Source organism: Nicotiana attenuata, unplaced genomic scaffold (assembly GCF_001879085.1).
Source record: "Nicotiana attenuata strain UT unplaced genomic scaffold, NIATTr2, whole genome shotgun sequence".
NCBI lineage: Eukaryota > Viridiplantae > Streptophyta > Magnoliopsida > Solanales > Solanaceae > Nicotiana > Nicotiana attenuata.
The window spans coordinates 32,030-53,195 of NW_017674844.1; the positions used below are offsets into that span (position 1 = coordinate 32,030).

At 38.2% G+C, this 21,166-nt stretch overlaps 1 protein-coding gene across 2 annotated transcripts in view; it reads left to right on the top strand.

Annotated features, from left to right (window-relative positions):
* The window catches only part of LOC109219344 (protein NRT1/ PTR FAMILY 4.6-like), a 16,036-nt gene extending 5,736 nt beyond the window's left edge, over positions 1–10,300 (top strand). For both annotated transcript variants that reach the window (XM_019383780.1, XM_019383781.1), the window contains 2 exons: positions 8,044–8,478; positions 9,175–10,300. In XM_019383780.1, the coding sequence (XP_019239325.1) occupies positions 8,044–8,478; positions 9,175–10,155 (1,416 nt within the window). In that variant the 3' untranslated portion in view covers positions 10,156–10,300. The remainder of the gene's footprint in view (positions 1–8,043; positions 8,479–9,174) is intronic.
* The last annotated feature ends 10,866 nt before the right edge of the window (positions 10,301–21,166 follow it).

Consider the following 21,166-nt stretch of genomic DNA (forward strand, 5'->3'; position numbering starts at 1 on the left):
AAAACCAAACACATAATACAAAACAACCTGTCTATTTAGAGGTCGTTTTTAATTTCCATTTAGTACCCTTGCGCATAAAAAGGCCTTTTTCACAAGCTAGTCCAATAAGAGGTCGCTTTATACACCAAATGTACCCTTTGCGGCAAAGCTAAATTTGCAAGTTTATTACTCCCTCTGTTACTTTTACTTGACATGTATACTAAAAATAGATTTTTATTTTTACTTATCACTTTACGCATATTAAGAGAAGACAAAAAAGAATTCCTGTTATACCCACAGTATTTATTACTCATTTCAAATAATTTTCTCAAATCCAATAAAATATGCATCAATTAATATGGATATCATGGTAAATTATACACTTCATTTATTATTTCTTAAGGGGCGTGAAAAAAGCCAAAACGTGCCAAGTAAAAGTGAACGGAGGGAGTAGGAGGGAGTAGAATGATCTAAGAGATGATTGCATAGGTTGTGATATAATAGGCCCAAAGGATTCACTATGATACACATATGGTCAAAATTATTTGTCTAACCAATTTTTCAGAACTCAACAAATCAGAGTAATAATTGGTAGTGAGATTTACAAAACAAATTGAGGAGATAGTATAAAAATATTTAATCATAATCGAGAAATTACCTATCAACTAATTCGTACACCATCAATGTTTGAAAATTTTGGTGTTGCTAGGGATAGGGAGGGGGAGGAACACTTAGCGAAAGGACAAAGACAACATCAAAATTTCTTATAAAGTGATGTAACAATATTGTTGTCTTTTGTTAGCATTAAATTAATGTTGTTATCTAGGAGGAACAACGGGGTAGACTATATGCCTCAAATGTCAACAAGTAACAGTGTATCACCGCCAGTGACACGTGTTTCATTTTGCACATAAGAGTATCTTATCGGCATCTTACCCATTCACACAATTCCACATTTTCCTACTTGTGACATGTTCTTCTTCTTTGACTTTGCTATTTTGCTTTTATTGTATTTACATTTATCAATTGTATCGATTTTTTTTTTGTTGTTGTTGTCATGGTGGTGGGACAATTCAATATTGGATTATTTCTATTCTTCTTTGTGAATTATCCAAACTTTTCAACTTAATAAACTATGTGACAAAAAATTAGAACTGGTCGTCTATTGGTTAAAATCCACCCTATAATAGTTATGTAAGTTTCAATTTTGTCAAAACACTCCTCGTACCTTCTCATTATCCCTATCTACGAATCCATTCTCATTCTTCCTTGTAAAAAAAACAAACCCTAATATGTTTTTTTCAGCTCATTTTTAAGAAGTTAAGCAGTTAATTTGTTCATAATCCAATCCACATGGAATAATAGTTAATTACAACTCAAAAGCACCCCGAAAGACTAAATCTATTTTTATAGTGTCGTATTTTTAGATATCTGTTGTTGCACGTATCTTCATTTGTTATCATGTCTACTTACCTGTGGTTGCTACTGTCTGTTTATTGCTTCATTTTCACTTCTTTTGAGCCGAGTGTCGTTCGGAAACAACCTCTCTACCTTAATTAGGTAGGGGTAAGGTCTGTATACACTTCACCTCCCAGATCCCACTTGTGAGATTTTACTAGGTTTCTTGTCGTTGTTGTTGTACAACTCACACACACATCACTTTGGAAGTATTCTACTATTTGCATATATATTATAATATGTAAAGTGACAATAGGGATTTGTTTGTTGTGGGGGGGGGGGGGTGTGGGTGAGTGGGGGGGTGGAGGCTATTTATTACTCCATTAGCTTAAGAGAATATCATCCATATCGCAATATTATATGGTATTAATATCTTTTGGAAGGACCATGGAACAGGTGTGTGGTTGTTAGGACCGTATCTGTGGTACAATTACTTTAAATGTATACAAAACTTTTCATTAGGAGAGATATGGCCACATATAAAATTCCATTTTAAGTAGGGAAAAGGGCAAGTGTCACCACAAGGACTTGTTATCAAACTAGAAATGTCCAATAAAATAGTTTATATTTGTTACGATGTATCGGAGTTGTATGCGAGATGACCACTCGGGTTTTGTGGCCTAAGGATATGACCCACATAGCCCAATCTTTTTGTGCCATATTAAATTGCACGAGGCGCCCTATTTGGTCGGTCCATTTAACCTATATCCTTTTTTTTTTAAAAGTTTTAACTTGTACCCACTTTTTAAACAACTTCAGCCCCCTTTCTCCTCCTCCTTCTCCTCCTTCGTTTTCTTGTTCTTCTTCTTCTTCTTTCTTCTGCTGCTGTTGGTGCTGCTATGAAACTTCAGTTCGTGGAATGATTGCCATAAGTATGTTTATCAGATTATTTAAAAATAAATTATAAATAATTACGTAAGTTAGTAGACAATAATTTGTGAATATTTCTACGTACGGGAAGTTTAAGGTCACACTTGGTGATTCTTTTCATGATAATTCTGTTCTTTTCACGTTTATTTGTTTCCAAAATTTTATGATTTAGATACCGTTGGCAATCTGATTATTTTATAATAGTCTGATTATAACAAAACTAATGAATCCTTGACAAAAAAAACTTCAGCTTATTTAGTGCTGAAACTTTTACAAATGAACTAAATAACTTCAGCATCTTCTGCTGAAGCTTTTGAACAAGCTTTATGACAAAACTAATGAATCCAGGACAAAAAAAACTTCAGCTTATTTAGTGCTGAAGTTTTTACAAATGAACTAAATAACTTCAGCATCTTCTGCTGAAGTTTTTGAAAAAGCTTATCCAGGACAAAAAAAACTTCAGCTTATTTAATGTTGAAATTTTTATAAATGAACTAAATAACTTCAGCATCTTCTGCCGAAGTTTTTGAAAAAGCTTAATGACAAAACTAATAATCCAGGACAAAAAAACTTCAGCTTATTTAGTGCAATTACAAATATGCTTAAGTTCAGCAATTAGAAACAAAAACTTCAGCAAATAGAGAACAAAACTTCAGCTACTATGCTTAAGTTCAGCAATACAAACAAAAACTTCAGCACACTTGGTTCAGCACACTTGCTACTTCAGGCCCGTCTACTAGAATGCTGAAGTTTTGCGTGATTGCCTTTGCTACTTCAGCCCCGTATGCTGAAGTTACGCGAAAAAGTGGGTACGCTTGCAATTTTTTTTGCAAAGCAAGCACAAGTTAAAACGTAACCTAAAAAGCGGGTATAGATGCAAATCCCCCATATCCTAAGATTGTCTTTGGTGTCGAAAAATGTGTTGAGTCACCAAATGGGTTGGTTATATGCCGAATATTTGCTTGGATCCGGATAGGCTGGTCTAAATAATGATTCATAACCCGACCAATCCGCTAAAACAATATTTCTTTTCTTCTTTTATTATTACCAAAAAATTAAGTAAAACTGTTATTTATGGCAATATCTAACCACGCCAAACCAAAACAAAAAAATTATTTTGACAAGTTTACTTTTGAGTCAATTGGTACTGCGTACAAAGCACAAATCAGCTCAAATTTTAGATGGCCCAACCCGTCATGAATGGGAGAAATTCAAAAATAGCTAGATCTATAAGTGGTCATTCAAAAATAGCTGCAGTTTCAAAGTAATCAAAATTTAGCTACTTTGTAAAGATAAATCTGAACGAAAACACTATTAAAAATACGAAAAATACTCTAGCATAATATATTGGAATTCCATTATAATATACTGGAACTCCAGCATAATATACTGGAGTTTTAGTATAATATACTGGACTTCCAGCATAATATACTGGAGTTCCAGTATAATATACCGGTCCAGCATAATATGCTGAAAGTTTATACACAAGTGCTCCAATCTCCAGTATATTATGCTGGAACTTTCCGCGTGTTGGAGTTCCAGCATAATATGCTGGAAGTTCATACACAGGTGCACCAATCTCCAATATATTATGCTAGAACTTTCCGTGTTGCAGCAAAATAGCGCTATTTTTCAATCACTTTGCAAACGCTGGCTATTTTTAAATGACCAGTCCGAAAACTGGCTAGCCCATGCTATTTTAACGTCATGAATATATGACGGGGAAGTGCAGAGTTAGCCACTAATTAGAGATGTCTTTACCCTTTAGCCACTGTTTAAAATGTATTTATCCTTTAGCCAGTACTTAATAAATTTTTACCCGCCCGGACAAAAATACCCCTGTGCTAGACATGGGTGTTGTGTAAATATTAAGGACATGCTGTCCTTAACTTAATGAATGCTCTGTAAATATTAAGGACAAAGTGTCTTGTATTTGCACTTTCCGTTGCTAAACTTTAGGACATCATGTCCTTAACTTCATATATGCAGTGTAAATGTTAAGGACATGGCGTCCTTAACTTCATGTGTGCAGTGTAAATGTTAAGGACATAATATCCTTAACTTGTATTTGCACTTTCTATTGTTAAACTTTAGGATCTCATGTCCTTAACTTCATATGTGCACTGTAAATATTTAGGACATGGTATTCTTAACTTCATGTCTGTAGTGTAAATATTAAGAACATAGTGTCCTTAACTTTATGAGTGTTGTGTAAATATTAAGGACAAAGTGTCATTGTATTTGCACCTCCGTTGTTAAACTTTAGGACATCATGTCCTTAACTTCATATGTGTAGTGTAAATGTTAAAGAAACCATATCCTTAATTTTGGAACAGCACTCATGAAGAAAGGTGCAAATACTTACACAACCCTTCATGAAAGGGAGAAATTCAAAAATAGCCAGATTTACATGTGGTCATACAAAATAGCCACAGTTTCAAAAGTAATCGAAATTTAGCCACTTTATAAAGATAAATCTGAACGAAAATACTGTTCAAAATACGGAAAATACTCCAACATAATATACTGGAATTCCAGTATAATATACTGGAACTCCAGCATAATATACTTGAGTTTTAGTATAATATACTGGACTTCCAGCATAATATACTGGAGTTCCAATATAATATACCGGTCTAGCTTAATATGCTGAAAGTTCATACACAAGTGCTCCAATCTCCAGTATATTATGCTGGAACTTTCCGCGTGTTGGAGTTCCAGCATAATATGCTGGAAGTTCATACACAGGTGCACCGATCTCCAATATATTATGCTAGAACTTTCCGTGTTGCAGCAAAATAGCGCTATTTTTCAATCACTTTGCAAACGCTGGCTATTTTTAAATGACCAGTCCGAAAACTGGCTAGCCCATGCTATTTTAACGTCATGAATATATGACGGGGAAGTGCAGAGTTAGCCACTAATTAGAGATGTCTTTACCCTTTAGCCACTGTTTAAAATGTATTTATCCTTTAGCCAGTACTTAATAAATTTTTACTCGCCCGGACAAAAATACCCCTGTGCTAGACATGGGTGTTGTGTAAATATTAAGGACATGCTGTCCTTAACTTAATGAATTCTCTGTAAATATTAAGGACAAAGTGTCTTGTATTTGCACTTTCCGTTGCTAAACTTTAGGACATCATGTCCTTAACTTCATATATGCAGTGTAAATGTTAAGGACATGGCGTCCTTAACTTCATGTGTGCAGTGTAAATGTTAAGGACATAATATCCTTAACTTGTATTTGCACTTTCTATTGTTAAACTTTAGGATCTCATGTCCTTAACTTCATATGTGCACTGTAAATATTTAGGACATGGTATTCTTAACTTCATGTCTGTAGTGTAAATATTAAGAACATAGTGTCCTTAACTTTATGAGTGTTGTGTAAATATTAAGGACAAAGTGTCATTGTATTTGCACCTCCGTTGTTAAACTTTAGGACATCATGTCCTTAACTTCATATGTGTAGTGTAAATGTTAAAGAAACCATATCCTTAATTTTGGAACAGCACTCATGAAGAAAGGTGCAAATACTTACACAACCCTTCATGAAAGGGAGAAATTCAAAAATAGCCAGATTTACATGTGGTCATACAAAATAGCCACAGTTTCAAAAGTAATCGAAATTTAGCCACTTTATAAAGATAAATCTGAACGAAAATACTGTTCAAAATACGGAAAATACTCCAACATAATATACTGGAATTCCAGTATAATATACTGGAACTCCAGCATAATATACTTGAGTTTTAGTATAATATACTGGACTTCCAGCATAATATACTGGAGTTCCAATATAATATACCGGTCTAGCTTAATATGCTGAAAGTTCATACACAAGTGCTCCAATCTCCAGTATATTATGCTGGAACTTTCCGCGTGTTGGAGTTCCAGCATAATATGCTGGAAGTTCATACACAGGTGCACCGATCTCCAGTATATTATGCTAGAACTTTCCGTGTTGCAGCAAAATAACGCTATTTTTCAATAACTTTGCAAACGCTGGCTATTTTTAAATGACCAATCCGAAAACGGGCTAGCCCATACTATTTTAACGTCATGAATATATGCCAGGGAAGTGCAGAGTTAGCCACTAATTAGAGATGTCTTTACTCTTTAGCCACAGTTTAAAATGTATTTATCCTTTAGCCAGTACTTAATAAATTTTTACCCGTCCGGACAAAAATACCCCTGTGCTAGACATGGGTGTTGTGTAAATATTAAGGACATGCTGTCCTTAACTTCATGAATGCTCTGTAAATATTAAGGACAAAGTGTCTTGTATTTGCACCTTCCGTTGTTAAACTTTAGGACATCATGTCCTTAACTTCATATATGCAGTGTAAATGTTATGGACATAGCGTCCTTAACTTCATGTGTGTAGTGTAAATGTTAAGGACATAATGTCCTTAACTTGTATTTGCACCTTATATTGTTAAACTTTAGGATCCCATGTCCTTAACTTCATATGTGCAGGGTAAATGTTTAGGACATGGTGTCCTTAACTTCATGTGTGCAGTGTAAATATTAAGGACATAGTGTCTTAACTTTATGAGTGTTGTGTAAATATTAAGGACAAAGTGTCATTGTATTTGCACCTTCCGTTGTTAAATATTAGGACATCATGTCCTTAACTTCATATGTGTAATGTAAATGTTAAGTAAACCATGTCCTTAATTTTGACGCAGCACTCATGAAAAAAGGGTAAAAACGTCTTTTCATATTATTTGAATAGAGTAATGGCTATTTTTGCTCAAAACTAAAAGTAACGGATGAATACTACATACCACGTTAAAAAGTGGTTATCCCACGCTATTTCTACGTATATGCCCAGCCAACCCAACACGTCCAAACTTGGCAGTTCGGGCAAATTATATTTAAATTTGATATCCTACATAGGGGTGTGCATTCGATTTATCGATTCGATACCCTTATCGATAATTACTTATCGATTATCGATTTGTACATATGCTTATCGTTATCGTTTCAATAAGGATTCAATTTATCGATTTTTGGGGCTTATCGATTCGGTTATCGATTACACCAATAAGAAAATTTGCGGGATTCCACGGAAAGTATATCGCTATAAACACGCCTAAATAATATGGACAAAAAGAAGCTAAAATAAGACGAACACCGTTTATAACATAAAAATTGTGTCAACAAGCACATGCAACGAAACTAAAGTAAGTGATCAAATGTATGCCACCAACACTCCAACGGTGTTCAAATTAATATTTATGTTGTCTTTTTAGTATATCTTGTCGGTTTATCGATAAACCGATAACCGAAGAGGACAAAATTGAAATCGAAATCGGTAACTCGATAAGGAAAATTTCGAAATCGAAATCGATAAATCGATAAAACGATACCGATAAACCGATAACAAATAATCGATTCGATTTATCGATAAACCGATTCGAATGCACACCCCTATCCTACAAGACATGAACACTTATTGGTGATCGTATTTATTCATCAGCTTATACTTTCCCATATTCATTTTTTTGTCATTGTGTCTACCTGAAGAAGCAGAGTCTCTGCCCTCCAGGGTAAGAGTAAGGTTGGTACATCCTTCCCTCTCGAGACCCCATTTGTGGAAATACATTGGGCTGCTATTATTGTTGTTGTGTTCACTAGTATTTTTAAATCTTGAATTCGCTTTTAGTTAGACAATATGATTTAGAGGTTTTGTGTCACTAATTTTTTGAAAATTTGATTACAATGCAGGGTTTGGTGATACTCACAATACAAGCTCGTTCAACCTCTTTGAAACCACAAAAATGCAACTTGACAAACATGGGATGCGAACAAGTTGAGGGTGCACAAGCTGCAATGTTATTCATAGGACTTTACTTAGTGGCATTGGGTGTAGGAGGCATTAAGGGATCTCTGCCACCCCATGGAGCTGAACAGTTTGATGGAGAAACCCCACAAGGAAGGAAACAAAGATCAACTTTCTTCAATTACTTTGTGTTTTGCCTCTCATGTGGAGGCCTCATTGCTGTCACTTTTGTAGTTTGGGTGGAAGATAACAAGGGTTGGCAATGGGGATTTGGGATTTCAACTTTGGCTATATTGTTGTCAATCCCATTATTCCTTGCTGGTTCTCCTTTCTATAGGAACAAGATTCCTCGCGGAAGTCCTCTAACAACAATATCCAAGGTAATTATGTTTTTATATGCATTTTATTGAATTTAACTTATGTACACTGACAATTACTACTAAAGAAATATGCGAATTTCCGATCGGAATATTTTGATTTCCGAAATTGGCTCGTCGGAAACATTTCTGGCGGACTTCCTGTCGAAAATCCCATATTTTCAGTGGCATTACGATGGGAATGACCGTCAGAAATTCATACTCCCTCTGTTTCAATTTAGATGAGACACTTTCCTTATTAGTCTGTTCTAAAAAGAATAACACATTTCTACAATTGGAAATCATTCAACTTTATACTCTTCATTTTACCCGTAATGAGAAGTTTTTATAATCACACAAATGTCATGGCCCCGAAAGCTTTTACCTCTTAAGCTTTTAAGACCACAAGTTTCAAAAATTATTTTTTTTTCTTGAACACCGTGCCGAGTCAATCTACCTCTTCTAAATTGAAACGGAGGGAGTAGTATTTTAGCATAATCATTGTAGCAATTTAACTGTCGCGTTTTCAAGTTATTGATCCAACTTATTATGAATGACTACTTATTATTATCTTTTAGATGGCTCGACAGTGTAAAAATTCTTTTACATTGGAAATGTATAAAAGTTGAAGTCTTTTATTATAAACAACTTTTACATAAGAGTGCTTTGAGCTTTATCTTGTCTAAGCAACTAATATTGATACTGTTGTTATGTATCTAGGTTCTAATTGCAGCCGTGCTAAATTCTTGTGCATCGAGAAATTCAGGTAGTGCAATAACAAGTTTGGGTTCAAGCCCTTCTACAATTCCAGTACTACTATCCAGAGAAGATGGGGAAACTACAAACATCAAATATGTAGAATCGATCGAGATCCCATCGAAAAGTCTGAGGTTCCTTAATCGAGCTGTTGTGAGAAATCCTGCCGCTTGTGGTGCGTTGAAATGCTCAGTGCAAGAAGTAGAAGAAGTCAAGATTGTGATGAAAATCCTACCAATTTTCGCCTGCACAATAATGCTCAACTGTTGCCTGGCTCAACTATCCACATTCTCAGTCCAGCAAGCTGCAACTATGAATACAAATTTTGCCAAGTTAAAAGTTCCACCAGCTTCACTCCCTATTTTCCCTGTATTGTTCATCATGATCCTTGCACCGATTTTCGACTACTTCATCATCCCATTTGCCCGAAGAGTAACCAAGACAGAGATGGGAATCACTCACCTCCAACGTATTGGTATCGGTCTGTTCCTGTCAATTGTAGCAATGGCAATAGCAGCTCTTGTTGAGGTCAAGCGCAAACGAGTAGCTACGAACTCGGGACTAGACTCTACGAAGCCATTGCCTATTACGTTCTTTTGGATCGCGTTTCAGTACTTGTTTCTTGGATCAGCGGATCTTTTCACTCTAGCCGGACTACTTGAATTTTGTTTCTCGGAAGCACCATTTAGTATGAGATCATTGGCAACATCACTCTCTTGGGCTTCTTTAGCCATAGGATACTATCTTAGTACAGTGATAGTATCAATTGTCAATAGCGTCACAGGCAATTCAAAGCACCACCCATGGCTTTCTGGTCGCAACTTGAATCACTTCCATTTGGAGAGATTTTACTGGCTAATGTGCATACTCAGTGCATTGAATTTCATAAACTATCTGTATTGGGCTACAAAGTACAAGTACAGATCAGTAAGTTGTAGTAAGTAAAAGTGACAGTTGAGTTGTATAGATGAAACTATACCAATTATTGTAGCCTTAGTCTCTGTAAATATGTCTGCTGAATTGCTGGACATTGTCCATGCAACAGGACTAGGCCAGAAATGAGAGAAAGTACAGTTCCAGTTTTGATCAATTGATCGAGTCTCAAGCCACTTTACAATTTCTACTCACATCTTTTTATTATGTCACATCTCTAAATAACATCTTGAAGTTATCAAAAATGATCGAATATATCGATGTTAAAGAATGTCATGCTCTGCACCAATGCTTTTTTGTGATATATATTTGTTTGATGATTAGTTATTCATAATGCGTACAAGTATCGATAGCTTCAAGTAGGAAGACAAATAATTATTTCAGCACTGCTTCATGAACGACTTTAGGCAGAAAGGAAAACTCAGCAGGGAAGAAAATGATTGACAGATAAGTGCCAAGGGCATGTAGCATATTTTAGGTTAATAATTAGATTATCTAGATATTTGCATGTTCTTGCAGGTCATCTTAACCTAGTAGTATGATAAAATACACGTATTTGTTGCATAGTTTTGGTCCGGTTTCTTTTATGTTCTGCACTTTTTACTACTGGTGATCTTCCTCGTTATTGCTTCTTCATTTGGACGTTGCCCTTTACATTGCATAGCAGTGCATTGCCCAAAACTGCACAGGGAGTCCCATCCCTGTGTACATTTAGTCAAAGGGCCCCTACACACCTCAGTCTCCCTCTCTAGCCACCTGCTGACTGCTGTACAACATCTCCTTATTAGCTTCATGGAATATATATAGTTCTGAGTCGAAATTAGTAATTACAGCTGCATCACTATCCTCGTACTACATTTGCCCGTGCAGAAAGTGTTGGGAATAAATAGCCCACAAAAAAATTATTTAAGGTAATAATAGCGAAATAATAATGTAACGCTGATGTACCATAATCGACAAGAATAATAACAAGGTCACCAAGATTTTTACGTAGAAAACCCTTTGAATAAAGGAAAAAACCATAATCCCAAGAGGTCCAACTGATATCACGTAACAAAAAGAAAATTACACTTTATAGATGTGGGTAAAATACTCCAAAGACCACTACACACTCAAAAAAAGTAATTCTCTTTTGATTTTTTCACCTTACTACAATATCGTTGTATACGGTTAAAATCGGGCTCACCCAATTTTACTGATTTATCGAGACCGGTGTGAAGGATCGAAGAACGATCCTGTAATAGATCAGATCGAGGCACGAGGATAAGACACCGAGTTCGGATTCGAGGTACCTAGAAAGATCGAAACCGATAATAATCGAGGTTGAGCAAGACAGACATCGAGCAAGACCGAACAGAAAAGCGAGATATCCGTAACTGATTGAAAGTCGTGAAGAAAATCTCGGAACAGATCAAATTAAGGGTGGTTTGTTTAGTTAATCATGGGATTTACTTCCATAATTGGAACTGTACCATAGATAGGATTCCTCCACTATATAAAGAGGCTTCTAATCATTTGTAAGGGACATGGTTCTCACGGATCAAAGCAATATAACACTTTCTCTTTAGCTCATATTCTTATTCATCAGCTTGTTATATTTATGACTGTTCTTGCACCAATAAGTTCGAGGGTATTCAAATTCGAGGGCTGAATTTCATTCAAACACTGGTTTGCTTTATCTTATTGTCAATTTCCATTGTTAATCTTCATATTCATCAACTGGTATTAGGTGAAATCACGTGTACTTAAAACCACATTATAAGTTTAATTGTTATCCAATTTTTAGGGTAAACAGTTTGGCGCCCACCGTGGGGCTAAGGATAATAGTGATTGCCTGGTATTAATTCCCATAATACATACTGTTTTACGCTTGTTCTCGTAAGTGTCTTTGATTTCAGGAATCAACATGTCAAACTCTCAAGTAGCACCCACTCACACAGACAACGACCTTGGTCTTAATGGCGAGAACGAAAACATAGTCACCCTGGGAAGCGGAGTACCTCCGGTCAACCCCGACGGACTACCGGCCGTAGACCCAGTCGATGCCAGCTCCCGTATTGCCATCAATGGGAATTTGGGCGTCAACCCTGAGAATAGCATCCGCAGGGATGCTTGAGTAGCCGATCAAAATGCAGAGAGCGGTGAAGAAGACGGAATTAGCCTTCGAATGATATATGAAATTTTACAGACTCAACAAGCTGCGATAGCACAACTCCAAAATCAGAATCGAGCACCAAGCAGAGTTGAGCTCGAAACATCATAAGAAGTTATTCACAGAGCCGAACCTGTACCGGAGAGACCAAACGCCGATGAGTCGGGGACTGACCCCGCAATTATGAAGATGCTCGAAGAACTCACAAAATGAACCGAATCGAGGGAGAAGAAGATTAAGGAAAACGACAAAAGGGTAGAAGCGTACAACTCCCAAGTTGATCAAATTTAGGGGGGCACTACTGATATTGGAAGGACTAGTTTCTAAAATGTCCGTGCAAAGACCCTTCCCCCCTAGTGCAGCTCCGAAGCCAATCCCCAACAAGTTCTGCATGCCCGAGATTCCCAAGTATAACGGGACGACCGGTCCAAATGAACTTGTCACCTCGTATACGTGTGCCATCAAAGGAAAGCACTTGGAAGATGGCGAAAGTGAATCCGTACTGCTGAAGAAGTTCGGGGTGACTCTATCGAAGGGTGCCTTAGTATGGTATCATAACTTACCCCCTAATTCTATTGATTCGTTTGTTATGCTTGCAGATTCTTTTGTAAAGGCACACACCGGAGCCATTAAAGTTGCAACGAGGAAGTCGGACCTTTTCAAGGTAAGGCAGAAAGATAACGAGATGCTTAGGGAATTCGTATCTCGGTTCCAAGCAGAGAGAATGGATTTGCCTCCAGTCACCAATTACTAGGTTGTTCAAGCTTTCACTCAAGGTCTCAACACTCGGAGTTCCATAGCTTCACATCAATTGAAGCAAAGTTTAATCGAGTACCTGGCTGTCATTTGGGCCGACGTACATAATCGGCCCAATTAGCCTCGAATACTGGGGGTGTATTACCCTCGAATGTCTACTTTGTTGCAAGGAAATTACTTCATGACAGCGGAGTCTTGATAGAAAAATGTAAGGGTCAAACGGTCAAATAAACCGTGCCCATATAGATTACTTGAGCCCTAACATCAAACATGCACGCATGTATAATAATCTATTAAGATGAGTACTTTTCCTTGCCGATATCTCATGCCTTTAGAAAAATTTCCTACTTCATACTCTTGTTCTATTGTGTCAGGCTTAAGGGCCGATCATGATGGAAGTTCGAACAACTAACCCACGCTTGAGGACTGCCGTTCGGAAAACAAACGAAATCGAGCTACTAAAATTTCGAGACCATAAGACCTTAAAGGAGACCCTCAATTTTACAGGCCACGGCCACCCCACTCGAGAACTGACACTTCGGGCAAACTCGAGGTGAAACGAAAAATAAGACCAAAGGGAAAGTTCCGAACTAAAGAGGCTACAGCCAAATAAACGCAGATCGGAGACGTCCGAAATCCATAACAAGTACAAAGGCCTAAGGGCTACTTCTACTTCGAGTTCGAACAAGTCCTCACTCGATCATAAAAGCCCAAGGGCTATCTTCACCCGAGTTCGAGCAAACTCTCACTCAGGGATTATCTATAAAGCCCAAGGGCTATCTTTACCCGAGTTCGAGCAAACTCTCACTCAGGGACTATCTATACAGCCTAAGGGCTAATATTACTTCGATTTCGAGAAAATCCTCACTCGACTATAAAGCCTAAGGGCTAACATCACTTCGAGTTCGAGCAGATCCTCACTCTACTATAAAGCTTAAGGGCTAACTTCACTTCGAGTTCGAGCAAGTCCTCACTCGATCATAAAAGCCCAAGGGCTATCTTAACCCAAGTTCGAGCAAACTCTCACTCAGGGACTATCTATAAAGCCTAAGGGCTAACTTTACTCTGACTTCGAGCAAATCCTCACTCGACTATTAAGCTTAAGGTCTAACTTCACTTCGAGTTCGAGCAAGTCCTCACTCGATCATAAAATCCCAAGGGCTATCTTAACCCGAGTTCGAGCAAACTCTCACTCAGGGACTATCTATAAATCCTAAGGTCTAACTTTACTTTGAGTTCGAGCAAGTCCTTACTCGATCATAAAAGCCCAAGGGCTATCTTAACCCGAGTTCGAGGAAACTCTCACTCAGGGACTATCTATAAAGCCTAAGGGCTAACTTTACTTCGAGTTCGAGCAAATCCTCACTCGACTATAAAGCCTAAAGGCTAACTTCACTTCGATTTTGAGCAAGTCCTCACTCGATCATAAAAGCCCAAGGGCTATCTTAACCCGAGTTCGAGCAAACTCTCACTCAGGGACTATCTATAAAGCCTAAGGGCTAACTTTACTTCGAGTTCGAGCAAGTCCTCACTCGATCATAAAGCCCAAGGGCTATCTTAACTCGAGTTCGAGCAAACTCTCAGCCTAAAGTCTAACTTAACTTTGAGTTCGAGCAAATCATCACTCGACTATAAAGCCTAAGGGATAACTTTACTTCGAGTTTGAGCAAGTCCTCACTCGATCATAAAAGCCCAAGGGCTATCCTAACACTAGTTCGAGCAAACTATCACTCAGGGACTATCTATAAAGCCTAAGGGCTAACATTACTTCGAGTTCGAGCAAATCCTGACACGACTATAAAGCCTAAGGGCTAACTTCACTTCGAGTTCGAGCAAGTCCTCACTCGATCATAAAATCCCAAGGGTTATCTTAGCCCGAGTTCGAGCAAACTCTCACTCAGGGACTATCTATAAAGCCTAAGGGTTAACTTTACTTCAAGTTCGAACAAATCTTTACTCGACTGGTAATCCTAAGAGCTACTCAAACTCTAGTTCAAATGGTCATTCGGGGTCCATCGATCTTAGTCGAAATATCAAAGTCCCAAGAATGTTTTTTTCAAGGGTATCCCTCCGAGACTGACACTTGACGCGCTCAGCAACCTCCTTTGCCCGAACCTGAGCAGTTTTCTTTTGCGGAGCGGTTTTAGATGTTTTGGCCATTTTGTTTTTGTGAGCAAGGAAGAATAGAGACTGGAATATTTGGTGCTTTGAGAAGAACAAGCAAAGGAAATCGGGCTCAATTCGTTTCTTGTCATTACACTCCATAAAACAAGGGGACTATCTGTATACGGTTCAAATCGGGCTCACCCAATTTTACTGATTTATCAAGACCGGTGTGAAGGATCGAAGATCGATCCTGTAATATATTAGATCGAGGCACGAGAATAAGACACTGAGTTCGGGTTTGAGTTACCTAGCAAGATCAAAACCGATAATAATCAAGGTTGAGCAGGACAAACATCAAGCAAGACCGAACGGAAAGGCGATATATCCGTAACTGGTCGAAGGTCGTGGCGGAAATCTCGAAACAGATCAAATTAAGGGCAGATTGGTTAGTTAATCATCGGATTTACTTCCATAACTGGAATTGTACCATAGATAGGATTTCTCCACTATATAAAGAGGGTTCCTCCACTATATAAAGAGGGTTCTAATCATTTATACGGGACATGGTTCTCACAGATCAAAGCAATATAACACTTTCTCTTTAGCTCATATACTTGTTCATTAGCTTGTTATATTTACGACTGTTCTTGCACCAATAAGTTCGAGGGTATTCAAGCTCGAGGGCTGAATTTCCATTCAAACACTGGTTTGCTTTATCTTATTGTCAATTTCCATTGTTAATCTTCATATTCATCAATTTGTATTAGGTGAAATCACCTGTCTTTAAAACCACATTATAAGTTTAATTGTTATCCAATTTTAGGGTAAACAATCACTCACATCTCTTTTCCTTATAGACTATTACACTATGTCTCCGAATAATTGCTTAGCTCTCTGTATTTGGTGTATTTTCAAATGGAAGAATGACTCTCCATTTATAAGAGAAACAAAAGGTGGCTCCAAGTCTATGGGAGGATATATGATTCTCCTCCAATCAAATACTTTCTTTGACTCCAAAAATAGATTTTCAGCCAAGTCTTGTTTTCATTGGCACATGTCTATATGGGATTGACCCCATAATCTCCCCCTCTAGTCTTGTCACAACCCAAATCTCTCTCTGTAGGAGGTCGTGATGGTACCTAGTCTTAGGGACTAGGTAAGCCTAACAATTACTGAAAATAATATCAAAACAAATAAAGATTGACAAATTTCAAATTAGAAAAAATACAATCCCAAAACCGGTAGTACAAGTCATAAGCTCTATAGAGTTTGATAGAATCTCTTAATACAACTGCTTCGAAATAAGGATAAACAGTATAAAAACAATATCAGAAGGTGACTTCGAAGCCTGCGAATGCAGCAATATGTTTACCTTGAGTATCCTCAGCAAAGATCCGCACAACTAGCTAACAATCGACTGACTTCGAAATCTCTGGATCTGCACAAAAATTGTGCAGAAACGTAGTATTAGTACACCACACCGGTACCCAGTAAGTATCAAGACTAACCTCAGTGGAGTAGTGACGAGGAATAGTCAAGACACCTACTGGACTAACTAACCTGAGCAAATATAAGAGTAGTACTAACAGAATACGATATCTCTATAAAACTACGCATAATGACGACGATAATATGGTACTTGCAATAAGAAATAGAAACAACAATTAGTAGCGGAACACAACAAGTAATAACACAGTAAAGAAGCTGAACACAGTCTAAATCAGGTGGTCACAATTAAAAGAAGAACATGTAGCAACTAGATGAGAGTAACCACTTTCACATCAGGTTTTATCTAATAATCATCACGAGGTATCAAACCCCAGAATATCCACAAGTCACGTGTCCCACTTTAGGAACCCTAAACACTTGGTATCTTGGGCCCTTATTTCAACTAGTACCATACGGACGACGCTCTTGCCAATATAACCATTCTCACATAGAAGACAAGTAGACAAGGGTGTGCATCAATACTCAACAATATTAGGGTCCAACCTCTTAAACCGATAGGAGTGATTAACTACGTGTATGCTTGTGCAAGTGTTCTAACATAGTTCATGCCAGCTAGTAAGTATAGAGAAAAGAGACAGTACGTAAGAAGGTCCTTCCCGCAATGTTTGACAAGATAAAACTCACACAGGTAGGTACGCCATTACACAAATATCAACAACAAGAATGCCCCCAGGCCATCACAAGTCATCACAAACCAATCCCTGGCATATACCACCTTGTCTCGCCACGTGTGCAATAATAAAGTAAATGCCCGCCTTGTCTCGCCACACGTACATAATAATGTTCCCACCTTGTCTCTCCATATGCGCAACCCACATATATATAGCCCGCCTTGTCACGCCGCATGTGCACATATCAATAGTAACAATAGTACGGCAGAAACCTTGTGCAACACAACCCCAACCGCACGATAGAAACCTCGTGCATCACAATAACAATCGCACGGCAGAAACCTCGTGCTTCACAACACTGAGTACAACAACAACAATGACAATAACACAAGAGTATATCAAGTAAATCAACTCAACAGCTTTTGATCACAAAGAAACGGTAGAACTAGTTCACAAAGAATAAACACAATAGAGAATACTAATCATAATAAGAATAGCTCAACAAGGCAGAAATAAAATGTAACAACGATCCCAAGTGTACAGTTCAACAACAAGGGAGATAACGCGATTCAAATAATGCCAAATAAGGATAAGTCAACTAAGATATAGGATATCTAAACTTCTTTTAAGGTTGAACAACTACGAAAGAGATACAACAATTCAATTAAGGGTAAACATCGAAAAGATAATCAAAACCTCAATTAAGGATGAACAATTACAGGAGAGATAATTATACTTTCAATTAAGGAGAAGCGACTAGAGAGGGATAGCATGGCAATAGAAGAGGTAAAAACTTCAGTTAAGTCACGTAAAAGTCAAATAGGCAATAAGAGTGGATCAAGAAGCAATTAATTCCAATTAAAAACACGTAGAGGTGAAAACTAGTAAATGGGATCCCAATCCTATCAAAACAACTTCATATCTAGTGAACATAAAGACCTAAGAGCCCTAAGAGGTCAATTTTCTACAAATAAGCCCGAGCACGTACTCGTCACCTCGCGTACATGGACTTCACATGATACATTAGCATAAAGAACTCAAATCCTAAAGGGTAGTTCTCCCACACAAAGTTAGACAAGATACTTACCTCAAAGAAGATAGACCTTCACTCTAAAATGAACCTCTCGAGTGAAATAACCTCCGGACGGTCCAAATCTAGCCAAAGTAACCCCATGATTGGCCTGAAAAACCCACAAAAAATCTCCCAAAACCGAGGTCTACAACTCGAAATATGGTGAAAATGGCCAAACCCTCAATTTATATGATTCTGCCCAAGACTTCTGCATTTTCGGAAAAAGAAGCGCATCTGCGCTCTCGCATTTGTGAACTCAGATAGCCAGTCCTGGATCCGCATATGCAGAATTACAGCCGCACCAGCGGCACCGCAAAAGCGCCAAAAGGAACTCGGAAGCGAACTGCTTCGCATGAGCGATCGCTGGCCCATAAGCGAACTTCGCACCTGCGTGCCAGCCTTCGCAAAAACGAGCGAGCTCCCTGGCCTCTATGACCGCAGAAGTGACCAGGCTCACGCAGAAGCAGAGCCGCACCTGCGCTTTAAGGTGTCGCAGGTGCGAAAACACCAGAACCAAACCTTTTCACAACCATGAAAAACATCTAAAACTCATCTGAAACATACCTGGGGTCCCCGGGACCCCGTCCAAGCATACCAACAAGTTCCATAACCTAACAAGGACGCAGTCGAGGTCTCAAATCACATAAAACAACGTTGAAACTATGATTCGCACCATGAATCGAACTCATGAACCTTTAAACCTTCCAAGTTCTAAAACTTGCTCCGAAACCTATCAAATCAACCCGAGATGACGTCAAATCTTGCAGGCAAGTCCCAAATAACATAACAGAGATACTTCAACTCTCGGAATCGCATTCCGCCCCAGATATCACCAAAGTCAACTCTTGGTCAAACCTCTCAACCTTCCAAACTTCAACTTTTCCAATTTTCGCCGAAATGCTTCAAATTACCCTACGGACCTTCAAATTCAAATCCGAACGTACGCCTAAGTCCAAAATTACCATACGAAGCTGTTGAAATCATCCAGAACCCATTTTGGAGTCGTTTACACAAAAGTCAAATTCCGGTCAACTATTACCATTTAAGCTTCCAAAACTAGAATCCTTCTCCCAATTTGACTCCGAATCATCTGGTAACTGAACTCAACCACGCATGCAAGTTATAACACATAATACAAAGCTGCTCAAGTCCTTTTGCCACCGAACGGGATGTAAAGTCTCAAAACGACCGGTCGGATCGTTACAAGTCCCATTCACCTTAAGGAGGTTATACCAGACTTCTAAGCATAGTACATTCCGATATGTTCTTTACATAACTCATACTTGTCTCTTGGCACTACCTTGGTTAGCATATCTGAAGGATCCTCACCTGTAGTGATCGTCTCGATCTGCATAGATCTGCTATCTACATTTGAAGAATCTAATAATATCTCATGTTAATATGCTTCTTCCTTGCATAATCATGATATTTTTGCTAAAGTCTATTACACTTGGTTGTCAGAATAGATGACATACTCCTTTTAATACAAGCCAAGATTTTGAAGGAAGTGCTTCAGCCAAATCATCTCTTTGCTAGCTTCAGTAGTGGTAATATACTTCACTTCAATTTTAGATAGCCCGATACATTTTCATAACTTCAATTGCCATGATATAAATCCCCTACAACTTAACCCAGTGTTGCGCTCGGTTTAAACGGCAACTGCGTATATATTTTTGAATCTGGGCCCTTTAAAACTGGTGGTGCGTCCAAAAACTGATCCATATTCGGGCGTGAAACTCTTTCATGTTCTGATCCATCCGTTCGTTCATTTCCCTCGTAAATCTCATCAGCTCTATTTTGAAGGGATCATTACTATCATAATTATCATATCTGCTTTCAGTCCCTCGAGCACCCTCAAAGCCGACCTCATCCCTCGGGGTATTGTTATCAACTCTTTGAGCCGTTTGATTTGCAGGAATGCCGGAAGGAGCCGGACCCCTTCCGTTTGCATTGTGGAAGCGCCTGACAACGCTTGCTTCAATTCCATCATGACATGATCCTGCCTTGAGAGATGGCCCATTATGGCTTTCTAGTGCTCTCTTAGGATCCTTACTATTTCCGCAACGTGTTTGCGTTCCGCGTCATCGGGAGTTTTCTCCCATACATGTTAGGGGTAGTGTCCTCCACGGACCGGGGTTGCCTCATCCCACTCGTTGCGAGTGTCGCTGATTGAATTCTCAGGTTGAGGTAGATTTTCATGTCCCTCAGCGTTATGTGCGATGTTGACATTATTACCTGTCATTTTTTATTTTTTGCTAAGAAACAAAGAATCAAACAAGTTAGTAATAACTGCAAGGATTAACTCAATTACGCAATTGTCTAAGCCTCATAGTGGTCGCCAAACTGTTTACCCATAAAACGACATAGTTGAATTTGTTACGTGGTTTATAGACAAGCGAACTAATTTGATCCAAAAATGATAAATAAACAAGATTATAAATAAGACTTAACGGTTAAAATTGAGAGAAATGACAAGCTTAGTTCTGAGAGCAATGCCTCCGGGGACAGAAATAAGAATAGTATAAAAGAGCAAATAAAGTTACTTTATTGAGCTTGAGAATGGAATATAACATAAGATTTTCCAAGAATTCCCTATCTTACATTGGCTGTTGAGACTAGTATTCATAGCTATACCTAGGGAAACAAGATTCTAGGATCAAGCCCTTCTTAAATGATAATAAAGGGGTATTGATGAATATGTAACGGTAAGCATGAATGCAAATATTCTGTGCAACGGCTGCCCATTTAATGCCAGGGAATATTCTTCATTGAATGTTATCCGATAGCAAATTTTTGATCTATTCACGTTGACCACGC